This window comes from Ranitomeya variabilis, chromosome 4, assembly GCF_051348905.1.
Source record: "Ranitomeya variabilis isolate aRanVar5 chromosome 4, aRanVar5.hap1, whole genome shotgun sequence".
Classification (NCBI taxonomy): Eukaryota; Metazoa; Chordata; class Amphibia; order Anura; family Dendrobatidae; genus Ranitomeya; species Ranitomeya variabilis.
Genome location: NC_135235.1, coordinates 402,847,629 through 402,863,174, shown reverse-complemented (window position 1 = coordinate 402,863,174; position 15,546 = coordinate 402,847,629). Strand labels below are relative to the sequence as shown.

The window sequence follows — 15,546 nt, the reverse complement described above, 5'->3', positions numbered from 1 at the left end:
GTTTACCCTGGTTACCAGTGTAAAAGTAAAAAAAAAAAAAACAGTACATACTTACATTCCGGTGTCCGTAACGTTCCCCGGCGTCTGCTTCCTGCACTAACTGTGAGTGCCGGCCGGAAAGCAGGGCACAGCGGTGACGTCACCGCTGTGCTCTGCTTTTACTTTACGGCCGGCACTCACAGTCAGTGCGGGAAGCAGACGCCGGGGGACGTGTGACAGACACCGGAAGGTGAGTATGTAGTGTTTGGTTTTTTTTACATTTACAATGGTAACCAGGGTAAACATCGGGTTACTAAGCGCGGCCCTGCCCTGCGCTTAGTAACCCGATATTTACCCTGGTTACCATTGTAAAACATCGCTGGCATCGTTGCTTTTGGTGTCAAACACGACGATACACGCCGATCTGACGACCAAATAAAGTTCTGAACTTTCAGCAACGACCAGCGATATCACAGCAGGATCCTGATCGCTGCTGCGTGTCAAACACAACGATATCGCTAGCCAGGACGCTGCAACGTTACGGATCGCTATCGTTATCATTGCAAAGTCGTGTAGTGTGAAGGTACCTTAACATGTGTAGTTGGGCACTGGTGTGTATTATCCGTGGCTGTATTACTGTTGTAGTCTATAAATTGCCCCTCATTACATGAGAATGTTTCTGTCTTAATCTGAGTAGTCATATGGTACGTATGATCTGTAGACATGTAAGAGTTATCTATGAACAGTCCTCCATCCCATGAACATGGCTCTTTAATATGAGGAGATAAACAATTTGCACACAAATTAACGAATGGATCTGTGGTGTTTTCTCCATCACATGGGTCAGGTATTTCCTTAATAGTTGGAGGATGTAGTGTATGGTCTATGAGTGGATCATTGTTGGGGTCTGTGAGGTTCATGCCCTCTAATGAGGCTAGTCCCTCTGTAATATGTGTAGTTCGTCTCTGCTGTGTATTATCTGTGGTTTTATTACTGTTGTAGTCTATGAAGTGGCCCATATCACATGAGGATGCTTCCATCTTAATCTGAGTAGTCATATGGTACGTATGATCTGTAGGTATATATGCAATAAGTATGATCTGTTTGTCATCAATTGAGAATGGTTCCTCCTTAATATGAGCATCTGGATATTGTGTGGACTTTGTGGACACATAACTGGAGGTACAGTCTGTAACACCTTCATCATCAGAACACAATTCTTCATTTACTGAAACATTTGTATACTCAAACTCTTCCTGTCCTTTATTAATATATAAAGATGAGTGGTGTGCTAGATCTGCATTTCCTTGGATACTTCCATCATCATCACAAGAGACCTTGGTGATATTTCTTACTGTATTAGGAAACTCATTGCTGAACTCTCTGCCATTGAAGAGCTTTAATTTTCTGGAAAAATCTGGGTGCAGTTTCTCATTGTCAGGACAAGATTTCCAGATACGTGGTGGAGTTTCATTAGGTGGACCACCTGTAAATATAATATGATGTGTTAAATGTAGGCATTAAAGTTACAGACTCAAAATTCTATTCTATTTTTTTATATTTTTGGGACCACACTACCCCATGTAATTAAAAGCTTTATATTAGCATCATACACTACTACGGAGTATAAAAGCAATACGCAGCTAAGGCTTGAAATTGTAATATGAAGATTTTACATTAATCCTGTACTGAATAAATCTCAAAAGAAGAAAAGGCTTTTCGAATGCTGCTTATAAACTAAGCAACTTCTTACCTGAAGATATGAGATTGTGGTGGTTCTCTATGTCCTTGTGTATATCATTGTGTCCTTCTGTGTCCATCTTCTTCTCCAAGGATAAATGGACAGAAACATCCTGATATTTTATAGGAACCTGTCACACAGAATTATACAGTCATCATCCAGACACGTTAAAAGGGTTGTACCATTACAACAAGTTATCACCTATCCACGGGATAAATGAGAACTTATTGATCGGTGGGGGTTACTCTGCTGGGACCCACACTGATCAGCAGGACTGATTGAAGAGAATGAATGGAGTAATGATCGGTCCAGGTTCCAGCAGACAAACTCCCTGCATTGATCAGTAAGTTACCACCTATTCTGAGGATATGTGATAACTTGTTTTAACTAGACAACCACTTTAACTATTGTGCTACTGTATAATGTTCCAGTATTCCCAGCAACGCTCACTTCTCCAGTCAGCAGCTCAATGATCTTGTTTGTAAGGTCTAGAATCTTCAGGTCAGTGTTCTTCTCATGGATAAGTGATTGAGATGACGGCTTCTTGGTAGGGCTCAGTGTCAGATGTTGGATAGAGGTCTTCTTAACGACAATATAATCCTAAATAAAAGACATTCTCATCAATATCACTGTGAGGAGATTTAATTCTAAGCTATCAACTATTCCTGCCCATAAGTTCATCCACTTATAAGGTGACGTGCTTAATCTCTACATTCATACTCTTACATTACAAAGCACTTACAGAACATGCCCTCAGTAAATGTTTCTATTACATTGTTTTCTTTTTAAAATGGTTTGCAGGAACGCAGCTCCTGCAGCGCCGTACATATACTGCGCATGTTGGGAAGGGGTTAAACAGGCAGATCGACTATCAAACCCCGCCTGTGGCTGGGTCTAACAGGCCATCATACCTGGCACACCAGGCCATTGTTTGAACCTCCGGGTGCCATGACAATCAATGGTTCCCTGTGATTTTGTCACAGGAGTGCCAATGGAGGTGAGAGAGGGAGCCCATTGACTGTTAAGGGGTTAAAAAAATGTGATGAACAGGGCAAAAAAGTGCACTATTTTTATGGATTGTCATGGAATTTCTGGTCGGTTGGCAACCCTGCTCCCAGAATGCCTTCCGTCCACAAAAAAAGGTTTTATTTTATGTCATCAAAAGTACTGTATCTGGCAGGTTTAGTATTAACCCCTTTCTGACCTCGGACGGGATAGTACGTCCGAGGTCAGAAGCCCCGCTTTGATGCGGGCTCCGGCTGTGAGCCCGCATCAAAGCCGGGACATGTCAGCTGTTTTGTACAGCTGACATGTGCCCGTAATAGGCGCGGGCAGAATTGCGATCTGCCCGCGCCTATTAACTAGTTAAATGCCGCTGTCAAACGCAGACAGCGGCATTTAACTACCGCATCCAGCCGGGCGGCCGGAAATGATGGCATCGCTGACCCCCATCACATGATCGGAGGTCGGCGATGCTTCAGAATAGTAACCATAGAGGTCCTTGAGACCTCTATGGTTACTGATCCCTGGCAGCTGTGAGCGCCACCCTGTGGTCGGCGCTCACAGCACACCTGATTTTCTGCTACATAGCAGCGAACAGCAGATCGCTGCTATGTAGCAGAGGCGATCGCGCTGTGCCTGCTTCTAGCCTCCCATGGAGGCTATTGAAGCATGGCAAAAGTAAAAAAAAAAGTGAAAAAAAGTGAAAAAAAAAAATATATATATAAACGTTTAAATCACCCCCCTTTCGCCCCAATCAAAATAAATCAATAAAAAAAATCAAACCTACACATATTTGGTATTGCCGCGTTCAGAATCGCCCGATCTATCAATAAAAAAAAGCATTAACCTGATCGCTAAACGGCGTAGCGAGAAAATTTTTTGAAACGCATGCAATGCAATAACGGGCGATCAAAAGAACGTATCTGCACCAAAATGCTATCATTAAAAACGTCAGCTCGGTACACAAAAAATAAGCCCTCAACCAACCCCAGATCATGAAAAATAGAGACGCTACGAGTATCGGAAAATGGCGCAATTTTTTTTTTTTTTTTAGCAAATTTTGGAATTTGTTTTCACCACTTAGGTAAAAAATAACCTAGTCATGTTTGGTGTCTATGAACTCGTACTGACCTGGAGAATCATAGTGGCAGGTCAGTTTTAGCATTTAGTGAACCTAGCAGAAAAGCCAACCAAAAAACAAGTGTGGGACTGCACTTTTTTTGCAATTTCACTGCACTTGGAATTTTTTTCCCATTTTCTAGTACACGACATGCTAAAACCAATGATGTTGTTCAAAAGTACAACTCGTCCCGCAAAAAATAAGCCCTCACATGACCAAATTGACGGAAAAATAAAAAAGTTATGGCTCTGGGAAGGAGGGGAGTGAAAAACGAACACGGAAAAACGGAAAATCCCAAGGTCATGAAGGGGTTAAAGAGGTGCTCTGTATTGGCAGGCAGCCTGCAGTGAAACCACTAGGAGCCCAGGCAAGGTTTGGGACTTACTTTTTGCTACTACTACCAGGCTCCAGCACGATGGTTGGGATCAATAACTGTTAGTGAGCGAGCCCTTGTCAACTGTGTGTCAAAGTCTACACTTGTGAAATGTCAAGATTGTCACTGTTACAGATGCTCTAGGATCCCAGTAGCAATCCATCCTGACATAGGGTCTATTTTATTTATTTATTTTTAAATCAAGAGTGCCCCCTTCCCTATGTCCACTGAATTAAGCACCTCCCCATACGTTGTACAGAAGTCCTCCACGCTAAAGTCATGACATGTGAGACTACTCTACGAGGAAAGTCCACAGCAGCATCGACAAAGCCTCTCTGTGCCATGCATGTGGTCCTTACATTTCACAGACTGGGAATGAGGAGTGCCATTCTCTTCTCTGCTCCACACTTATCCGCTCCTCACCTAATCGCCTCCAAGACTTCTCCCGAATATCCCCCATCCTCTGGAATTCTTTGCCCCAACATGTCCAACTATCAACCACATTCGGATCCTTCAGACGGAACCAGAAAACCCACCTCTTCAGGAAAGCCTACAGCCTGCACTAACCCCGCTGCCTCCTCACCACTACCGGAGCTACCGCCTCACCAACACCGGAGCTCCTACAACCCTCAACCTATTGTCTTCTTCCCCACCATCCTGTAGAATGTAAGATCGCAAGGGCAGGGTCCTCACCCCTCTGTATCAGTCTGTGATTGTTAGTTTGCTTACTGTAAGTGATATCTGTAATTTGTATGTAACCCCTTTCTCATGTACAGCATCATGGAATCAATGGTGCTATATAAATAAATAATAATAATGTATGACCTCCATACATAAACTCTCTCTGTCACTGAGTCCGGCTGAAAAATGTTTTATACAGTATAAAAGATAATTTTAGGCGGTGTGTATTTTTGTGTAAACAGTCAAATAAATAAGGCAGCACTCTGTAGCGCCATAGATTCGGAATCAAACAAAGTCCAGCTCACCATGGTCGACATCCTTGGAAACTCAGAGCACGGAGCCGCTGTGTCAGGGCGTAGAAGTATCAAAGGAATGATGAGGAATCCAGCTCAACGAGATAGTGAAAAAAACCTTTTCTTTATTTCACTTAGAAAATGTGCTCAGTGGAGGATAAAAACATCAGCAATAACAGAGAATAAAATGCAATATTAACGCGTTTCTGGTGACCAAGCACCCTTAATCATGATATCCAATGTGTAGCTTGTCTTACACTTTTGTACTAAGATCCGGTGAACACACCAGTATAGTAATTAATTAACATGATTGCTGAACAAGTTGAAAACACATGAGAGTGAATACAGATTAAAAACAGGTACTTTGGCTGGATAGAAATACAATATAAATGATGTATTGTTCACAGTATTAAGCAGTTTTTGGATCCAAGATCCTGTTACATGAAAGTAGCCGCAAAAAAGTTATATAAAATATATGAAATTTCATTTCAAATTATTATTATTTTATAAGCACAGAGAATTCATTATAATTGTTGGCATATCGAATGTAAAAGCAGGTCTCGTACTGGCGGTCAATTTTTAGATCTAAAATCCAGAGAAAAATAATTTTAACAACAAAAAACACTAGAATAAATGTAATTTCATTCTACATAGTTGTTTTACACTATGAATACTAAGGATTGAGTATGATTGGTAACAGGTCTGATGTAGCAAGCTAACTTTTCCATAGGTTGCAAACGTGAAATCTGAAAATTGAATTGCATTACTGCAATAGAAATATGAAAAATTGAGAAAGCTTGGTGCATAAATTGGCAAATTCATGTGTACCTGGTAGCCACATTAAGGCATTTCTCGTTACCAGGACCTATCAATGCCAATTGTTGTGTATCCGCTTTTTGGGCTCCCCTGGTGGTTGCTGGTGGTACTGGTGACTTGTTTGCACTTTGCTGCTTCTGTTCACCTGCTTCCATCAGTGTTTGGGAGTTTCCTATTTAGCCTTGCTCTCCAGTCATTTCCTTGCCGGTCATCATTGTAACCAGAGCCTTCGGTTGCATGTTCCTGCTACTAGTCTGCTGATCAGCTAAGTGGACTTTGTCCTTTTGTTTTGTACCTTTTGTCCAGTTTGCAGTTTTTGTAATTCTCTGTAGCTGGAAGCTCTTGCAGGCTGAAATTGCCACTCCTGTGTCATGAGTTGACACAGGAGTCTTAAAGTAATTTCAGGATGGTTTTTGAAAGGGTTTTCAGTTGACCGTGAAGTCCTCTTTTGTATCCTTCTGCTATCTAGTAAGTGGACCTCTCTTTGCTAAATCTACTTTCATACTGTGTATGTCTTTTCCTCTTAATTCACCGTTATTACATGTGGGGGGCTGCTATCATCTTTTGGGGTATTTCCCTAGAGGTAAGCCAGGTCTGTTTCTTCCTCTACCAGGCGTAGTTAGTCCTCCGGCTGGCGCGTGGCATATAGGAAGCCGTAGGTATGCTCCCTGGCTACTGTTAGTTGTGTGGTAGATTTAGCTCACGGTCAACTCGAGTTTCCATCACCCGAGAGCTCGTTCGTTACTTATATGTTTCTTACGTTCCCTTGCCATTGGGAACCATGACAGTTATTTCCCTAGAGGTAAGCCAGGTCTGTTTCTTCCTCTACCAGGCGTAGTTAGTCCTCCGGCTGGCGCGTGGCATATAGGAAGCCGTAGGTATGCTCCCTGGCTACTGTTAGTTGTGTGGTAGATTTAGCTCACGGTCAACTCGAGTTTCCATCACCCGAGAGCTCGTTCGTTACTTATATGTTTCTTACGTTCCCTTGCCATTGGGAACCATGACAGTATGACCGGCCAATGTTAAACTTATTGGCAGAAGAAAGGAGAGAAAAAAGAAGTCTGTAAATTTTTTTTTTTTTCCCTTTTTCCCCTATGCTTGCTCCATAGTTGGATCAGTTGTATTTCAGCTTTAATTACAGCCTTTGCCTTTCTCTCCTTATAATCCTTGAATGGCTCTGAGCTCACCTGTTTAAAGATGGATCCTCAGAGTTTGGCTGCAGGTTTAAATAATCTTGCTACGAAGGTTCAAAATTTACAAGATTTTGTTATACATGCTCCTATTTCTGAACCTAAAATCCCTACACCAGAGGTGTTTTCCGGAGATAGATCTCGGTTTTTGAATTTCAAATATAATTGTAAATTATTCCTTTCTCTCAGACCTCACTCCTCAGGAGATCCTGTCCAGCAGGTTAAGATTGTAATCTCTTTGCTGCGAGGTGACCCTCAAAATTGGGCATTTTAATTGGCACCAGGGGATCCTGCGTTGCTCAATGTGGATGCGTTTTTCCTGGCTTTAGGGTTGCTTTATGAGGAACCTAATTTGGAGATTCAAGCTGAAAAAGCTTTGATAGCCCTATCTCAAGGGCAAGATGAAGCGGAGATATACTGCCAAAAATTTCGTAGGTGGTCTGTGCTTACTCAGTGGAATGAGTGCGCCTTAGCGGCAAATTTCAGAGAGGGCCTTTCTGATGCCGTTAAAGATGTTATGGTCGGGTTCCCTGCGCCTACAGGTCTTAATGAGTCCATGACAATGGCAATTCAGATTGATCAGCGTTTGCGGGAGCGCAAACCCGTGCACCATTTGGCGGTATCTTCTGAAGAGACGCCAGAGAAAATGCAATGTGACAGAGTTATGTCCAGAAGCGAGCGGCAGAATTATAGGCGTAAAAATGGGTTATGCTTCTATTGTGGTGATTCTGCTCATGTTATATCGGCATGCTCTAAGCGTACTAGGAAGGTTGACAAGTCCATTTCAATTGGCACTTTACAGTCCAAATTTATTTTGTCTGTAACCTTGATTTGTTCATTATCAGTTATTACCGTGGATGCCTATGTGGACTCTGGCGCCGCTCTGAGTCTTATGGACTGGTCCTTTGCCAGGTGCTGTGGGTTTGATTTAGAGCCTCTGGAAGTCCCTATACCTCTGAAGGGTATTGATTCTACACCTTTGGCTTGTAATAAACCACAGTTCTGGACGCAAGTGACTATGCGTATGACTCCAGACCATCAGGAGGTGATTCGCTTCCTTGTGTTGTACAATTTACATGATGTTTTGGTGCTTGGATTACCATGGTTACAGTCTCATAACCCAGTCCTTGACTGGAAGGCTATGTCTGTGTTAAGCTGGGGATGTCGGGGGGCTCATGGGGACACTCCTATGGTGTCCATTTCGTCATCTATTCCATCTGAGATTCCGGCATTTTTGTCTGATGATCGTGATATTTTTGAAGAGCCTAAGATTGGTTCACTCCCTCCTCACAGGGATTGTGATTGCGCCATAGATCTGATTCCTGGCAGTAAATTTCCAAAGGGTCGTTTGTTTAACCTATCTGTACCTGAACATGCTGCTATGCGCGAGTATATTAAGGAGTCCCTGGAAAAGGGACATATTCGTCCTTCTTCATCACCTTTAGGAGCCGTTTTTTTCTTTGTCTTTAAAAAGGATGGCTCTCTGAGGCCTTGTATTGATTATCGTCTCCTGAATAAAATTACAGTCAAATATCAGTATCCGTTGCCTTTGCTGACTGATTTGTTTGCTCGCATAAGGGGGGCTAAGTGGTTCTCTAAGATTGATCTTCGTGGGGCGTATAATTTGGTGCGAATTAAGCAGGGGGATGAGTGGAAGACCGCATTTAATACGCCTGAGGGCCATTTTGAGTATTTGGTAATGCCTTTCGGCCTTTCTAATGCACCTTCTGTCTTTCAGTCCTTAATGCATGATATTTTCCGTGAATATTTGGATAAATTTATGATTGTGTACTTGGATGATATTTAGATTTTTTCTGATGACTGGGAGTCTCATGTTCAGCAGGTCAGGAGGGTTTTTCAGGTTTTGCGGGAGAATTCTTTGTGTGTAAAGGGTTCAAAGTGTGTTTTTGGGGTTCAAAAAATTTCATTTTTGGGGTATATTTTTTCCCCTTCTTCTATTGAGATGGACCCTGTCAAGGTTCGGGCTATTTACGACTGGACGCAGCCTACTTCTCTGAAGAGTCTCCAGAAATTCTTGGGCTTTGCTAATTTTTATCGTCGATTTATAGCTGGTTTTTCTGGCGTTGCTAAACCTCTGACGGATTTGACTAAAAAGGGTGCTGATGTTGCCAATTGGTCCCCTGCTGCCGTGGAGGCCTTTCGGGAGCTTAAGCGCCGCTTTTTGTCTGCCCCTGTGTTGCGCCAGCCTGATGTTTCTCTTCCCTTTCAGGTTGAGGTCGATGCTTCCGAGATCGGAGCGGGGGCGGTTTTGTCGCAGAAAAGTTCCGACTGCTCAGTGATGAGACCTTGTGCGTTCTTTTCGCGAAAATTTTCGGCCGCCGAGCGAAACTATGATGTTGGTAATCAGGAGCTTTTGGCCATGAAGTGGGCATTTGAGGAGTGGCGTCACTGGCTTGAGGGTGCCAGACATCAGGTGGTAGTTTTGACTGATCACAAGAATTTAATTTATTTGGAGTCTGCCAGGCGCCTGAATCCTAGACAGGCACGTTGGTCGTTGTTCTTTTCCCGGTTTAATTTTGTGGTCTCGTACTTACCGGGTTCTAGGAATGTGAAAGCAGATGCTCTTTCTAGGAGTTTTGAGCCTGACTCTCCTGGGAATTCTGAACCTGCTGGTGTCCTTAAGGATGGAGTGGTTTTGTCTGCTGTCTCTCCAGATTTGCGACGTGCTTTGCAAGAATTTCAGGCGGATAGACCTGATCGTTGTCCGTCTGGTAGACTGTTTGTTCCTGACGAGTGGACCACTAGAGTCATCTCGGAAGTTCATTCTTCTACTCTGGCAGGTCATCCGGGAATTTTTGGCACCAGAGATTTGGTGGCTAGATCCTTCTGGTGGCCTTCCCTGTCTCGAGATGTGCGTGTTTTTGTGCAGTCTTGCGATGTGTGTGCTCGGGCCAAGCCTTGTTGTTCTAGGGCTAGTGGGTTGTTGTTGCCCTTGCCTATTCCGAAGAGGCCTTGGACGCACATCTCTATGGACTTTATCTCGGATCTCCCTGTTTCTCAGAAGATGTCTGTCATCTGGGTGGTGTGTGACCGTTTTTCTAAAATGGTTCATTTGGTGCCATTGCCTAAGTTGCCTTCCTCATCTGAGTTGGTCCCTCTGTTTTTTCAAAATGTGGTTCGCTTGCATGGTATTCCGGAAAACATCGTTTCTGACAGGGGTACCCAGTTCGTGTCTAGATTTTGGCGGGCAGTCTGTGCCAGGTTGGGCATTGATTTGTCCTTTTCGTCTGCATTCCATCCTCAGACCAATGGCCAGACGGAGCGAACTAATCAAACTTTGGAGACTTATTTGAGGTGTTTTGTGTCTACGGATCAGGATGATTGGGTTGCCTTTCTGCCGTTGGCGGAGTTTGCTCTTAATAATCGGGCTAGTTCTGCCACTTTGGTTTCTCCTTTCTTTTGCAATTCAGGGTTTCATCCGCGTTTTTCATCTGGTCAGGTTGAATCTTCGGATTGTCCTGGAGTGGATGCGGTGGTGGATCGGTTGCATCGGATTTGGGGACAAGTGGTGGATAATTTGGAATTGTCCCAGGAGAGGACTCAGCAGTTTGCTAACCGTCGTCGTCGTGTTGGTCCCCACCTTCGCGTTGGGGACTTGGTGTGGTTGTCTTCCCGTTTTGTCCCTATGAGGGTTTCTTCTCCCAAATTTAAGCCTCGGTTCATCGGTCCTTATAGGATTTTGGAGATTCTTAACCCTGTTTCCTTTCGTTTGGACCTCCCGGCATCTTTCGCTATCCATAATGTGTTCCATCGGTCGTTGTTGCGGAGATATGAGGTACCGGTGGTTCCTTCTACTGAACCTCCTGCTCCTGTGCTGGTGGAGGGTGAATTGGAGTACGTCGTAGAGAAGATCTTGGACTCCCGTATTTCCAGATGGAGACTTCAATATCTGGTTAAATGGAAAGGCTATGGTCAGGAAGATAATTCTTGGGTAACTGCCTCTGATGCTCATGCCTCGGATTTGGTTCGTGCCTTTCATAGGGCTCATCCAGATCGCCCTGGCGGTTCTTGTGAGGGTTCGGTGCCCCCTCCTTAAGGGGAGGGTACTGTTGTGTATCCGCTTTTTGGGCTCCCCTGGTGGTTGCTGGTGGTACTGGTGACTTGTTTGCACTTTGCTTCTTCTGTTCACCTGCTTCCATCAGTGTTTGGGAGTTTCATATTTAGCCTTGCTCTCCAGTCATTTCCTTGCCGGTCATCATTGTAACCAGAGCCTTCGGTTGCATGTTCCTGCTACTAGTCTGCTGATCAGCTAAGTGGACTTTGTCCTTTTGTTTTGTACCTTTTGTCCAGTTTGCAGTTTTTGTAATTCTCTGTAGCTGGAAGCTCTTGCGGGCTGAAATTGCCACTCCTGTGTCATGAGTTGACACAGGAGTCTTAAAGTAATTTCAGGATGGTTTTTGAAAGGGTTTTCAGTTGACCGTGAAGTCCTCTTTTGTATCCTTCTGCTATCTAGTAAGTGGACCTCTCTTTGCTAAATCTACTTTCATACTGTGTATGTCTTTTCCTCTTAATTCACCGTTATTACATGTGGGGGGCTGCTATCATCTTTTGGGGTATTTCCCTAGAGGTAAGCCAGGTCTGTTTCTTCCTCTACCAGGCGTAGTTAGTCCTCCGGCTGGCGCGTGGCATATAGGAAGCCGTAGGTATGCTCCCTGGCTACTGTTAGTTGTGTGGTAGATTTAGCTCACGGTCAACTCGAGTTTCCATCACCCGAGAGCTCGTTCGTTACTTATATGTTTCTTACATTCCCTTGCCATTGGGAACCATGACAGCCAATCCTCTCTTAGAATAAAGTCTTCACCTGTATGGGAACCTGTGAGTCCTCTCTTAGACTGAAATCTATATCTCTGTGGAAGGGTAGTGGTCCCGCTTTGATTAAAAACGCCTGAAGCTAAGAGGCGGTAACAAGAAATGCCTCATTGTGGCTACCAGGTACACATGAATTGCCCAATTTATGCGCTAAACTTTCTCAATTTTTCATATTTCTAGTGCAGTAAGGCAATTCAATTTTCATATTTCATGCTTGCAAGCTATGACGCTACAGAGTGCTGCTTTGTTTGATTGTATATGAGTTGGTGACTCTAGGTTAGCACCTGTTCACACCTAGTCTATGTTTGGATGTGACGGTCAGTTTTTTTTAAAGGAGTTTTGTGTAAACAGGACTTGCACTGCCGAGAACAATGGCAGCCTATGCACACTGAGTGATTTTGTATAGATTGCTGAGTGAGCATCGTTTGCTTTGATCTGCCAGGCATTCAAATAACCAATGATCGTGCTGTTGGTCGGTCAGTCTAAACTTAGTTTACTGGGTGCAGCAGTTGAGACACAATCACTGTTTTCTCTGCTGCAGATCTAGCAGAGCTCGGAATGCTGAGCTGTGTATAACCCCTCCCAAATCACTGATTAGCAGCTTTCAGTCAATATACATTGAACACAGAAAACTGCCAATCGGTGCTTGGAGTGTGGTTGAGTTAGGAGAAACGAGAAATCCAGTTCGCTAGTGACAATCTTCTACTGATAAAACACTGATATTATTGAAACAACAAAACACAGCCTAGTAAGTGACACATCACTGGAATCAGACACTCAGCCACTAAATCATGTTGCTCTCAAATTCCATAGCAAAAACCTGCTGACAGATAACCTTTAAGGAGAAAAGTAAAAGGCATTTTTTATTTTGCACCAAATTCATGAACCATGTGTGCCCTTTTGAAGAATTTGGTGAAAAAAGTCAGCAAATGCCACAAGATGAAAGAAAGGGAGTGTGTGTGAGTGTAGGGTGGGTCTAAATCAGGGTCTTAATGTTTAAAAATGTCTAAAAGAATGAAATAGTAAATAGTGAGGTCATGTTACATTTCCCAATGTGCCTCACATCCCTAATGAAATTTCTGCCTTATCAACATTGACTAGTCGTTACTCTCTCATCTCTCTACTTATGTCACTCCATCGATCATACTGATAATAGTGGGGTCAAAATTCCCAGAATGCCTCACCTCACCAGTTAGCAGGCAGATGATCTCTAGGGCGAGCTTCAACACTTTTTGGTTTAACGCTTCCCAGTCACTGACTGTCAATATTTGCTCCCGGTCTTGAGTGGATGTCCTCCTCACAAGTTCTTTGGTCTATGTGTTGGAGAAAGGTGGATAAGGTGAATCATTCAAAAAGTCCTCAAACAATATTAATAATTGTCCAAAATAAATTACAGTGCATCCAGTTAAAAAGGAGGTTTGGGGCTAATATTTTTGTAATTCACCATAGGAGACATGCTGATGAAATAAGAAAAGAAGCTATGCACACCCCTGCAGCGAAAAATGTCAGCACTGCAGACTTGGAATAGTGAAAATGGGTAGTCTTTATTCACCTATGTATCCGTTCGCTATATCAGTTTTGTATAGTGCTACTTTTTAAGGAAATCTGCTCCCTGCAAAAAAACTCCAACGGTCTCCACCAGATTGGAAGCAGCGGCATCTTGACTACCAGGCAGCTAACCAGTGACTGCAGAGGTCAGATGACTTGTGGTCATGACATCATCACTCGTGGTCCATAGAAGACCATCGTAGTTTTAGTGCTAGAGCCGATTTCTGGAGTGAATATACTGTACCTCTTTTTCTGCTCTTTTCAGAATGGCTCCTTGCTGTAGTTTAAAAACAAACAACAACAACAAAAAAATCAAAAACAAAAAAGCTTTAAACCCTTAGTGATGGAGCTAATTTTGACCTTCCTGACCAGGCCAAATATTTGAATTCTGACCAGTGTCACTTTATGTGGTTATAACTCTCGAACACTTCAACAGATCGTGACATATTGTTCTTCATGTTAGTGGTAAATTTTGTTCGATATGATCACTTGCTTATATTTATGAAAATATTGAAAATTTAACAACAAATTTGAACATTTCGCAATTTTCAAACTTTAAATTTTTATGCCCTTAAATCAGATAGTAATTAGTGATGAGCGAGTGTACTCGTTACTCGGGTTTTCCCGAGCACGCTCGGGTGGTCTCCGAGTATTTCGGCATGCTCGGAGATTTAGTTTTCATCTCCGCAGCAGCATGATTTGCGACTGCTAAACAGCCTGAGTACATGTGGAGGTTGACTGTTTGTTAGGGAATTCCCACATGTATTCAGGCTGTCTAGCAGTCAAATCATGCAACTGCGGCGATGAAAACTAAATCTCCGAGCCCTCACAAATACTCGGAAACCACTCGAGCAATGCGTATACTCGCTCATCACTAATAGTTATACCATACAAAATAATTAACATCACATTTGAAGTCACTTTGAGGGGTCTATATGATGGAAAATACCCCAAAGTGACACCATTCTAAAAACTGCACTACTCAAAACCACATTCAAGAAGTTTATTAAGCCTTCAGGTTCTTCACAGGAATTATTGGAACGTGGAAGGAAAAAAATGTTGCTTTAGCCCCAAATTTTTATTTTCACATGGGTAACAGGAGAAAATGGAATCCAAAATGTGTTGTGCAATTTCTCCTGAGTAAGCCAATAACCAAGATGTGGGGGAAAACCACTGTCTGGGCGCACGGCGGAGCTCGGAAAAAAAGGAGCGCCATTTAACTTTTTGATTAGTTGGAAAAATGGCTGGAATCAAGAGTTAACGTCATGTCGCATTTGGACAGCCCATGATGTGCCTAAACAGTGGAAACCCCACACAATTAACTCCATTTTGGAAACTACACCCCGCATAGATCTTATCCAGGGCATGGTGAGGAATTTTAACTAAGATATACTACACAGAATTTGATAACATTAGGTCATCATATTGAATATATCGTTAGTGTTGAGCGCAAGTGCTCACTACGGTATGTGCCAAGTATCATAGGTGCTCTAGCGACCTTGATGCAAACTCGAGTAATGAGCACTTCAGCTCAACACTAGTCGTCATAATTTTTTTTTTTAACTTTTGAAAAAACCCTAACCTTCTCCCAATCTTAACCCTACCCCTAACAGAAAAGAATGAAAGAAATACAAATTCTAAAATAAAAATAAAAAATTAATCTAAGGGGATGACACAGGGGGGGATGATGTACTAATTATTGGCTTTTGATCACTGTGATAGACCCTATCACAGTGATCAATATGAACCAATATTTTTTTTCCAGGAAGAGCTGAAGAGTCCGAGGAACCTCATGTTTCTCTCCTCTGAAATGTATATTCATGTCAGAACAGAGAGAGATGTTTTTAATAGCTGGCACACTTTTTTTTACATGATCGCTGTTATTCATTGAATAATGGCCATCACGTGATCGGGGATTGGAAAACACGGCCCTGATCATGTTCTCCAGGGTCTCAGCTTCCTCTGTAGCTGAC

At 42.9% G+C, this 15,546-nt stretch overlaps 1 protein-coding gene across 1 annotated transcript in view; it reads right to left on the bottom strand.

Moving 5' to 3' along the window:
- Positions 1–536: 536 nt before the first annotated feature.
- Positions 537–15,546, bottom strand: part of LOC143767897 (uncharacterized) — a 35,895-nt gene continuing 20,885 nt past the window's right edge. The window contains exons 3-6 of the mRNA XM_077256418.1: positions 13,210–13,338; positions 2,171–2,320; positions 1,733–1,850; positions 537–1,465 (exon numbers count right to left, since the gene is read on the bottom strand). Of these exons, the coding sequence (XP_077112533.1) occupies positions 537–1,465; positions 1,733–1,850; positions 2,171–2,320; positions 13,210–13,338 (1,326 nt within the window). The remainder of the gene's footprint in view (positions 1,466–1,732; positions 1,851–2,170; positions 2,321–13,209; positions 13,339–15,546) is intronic.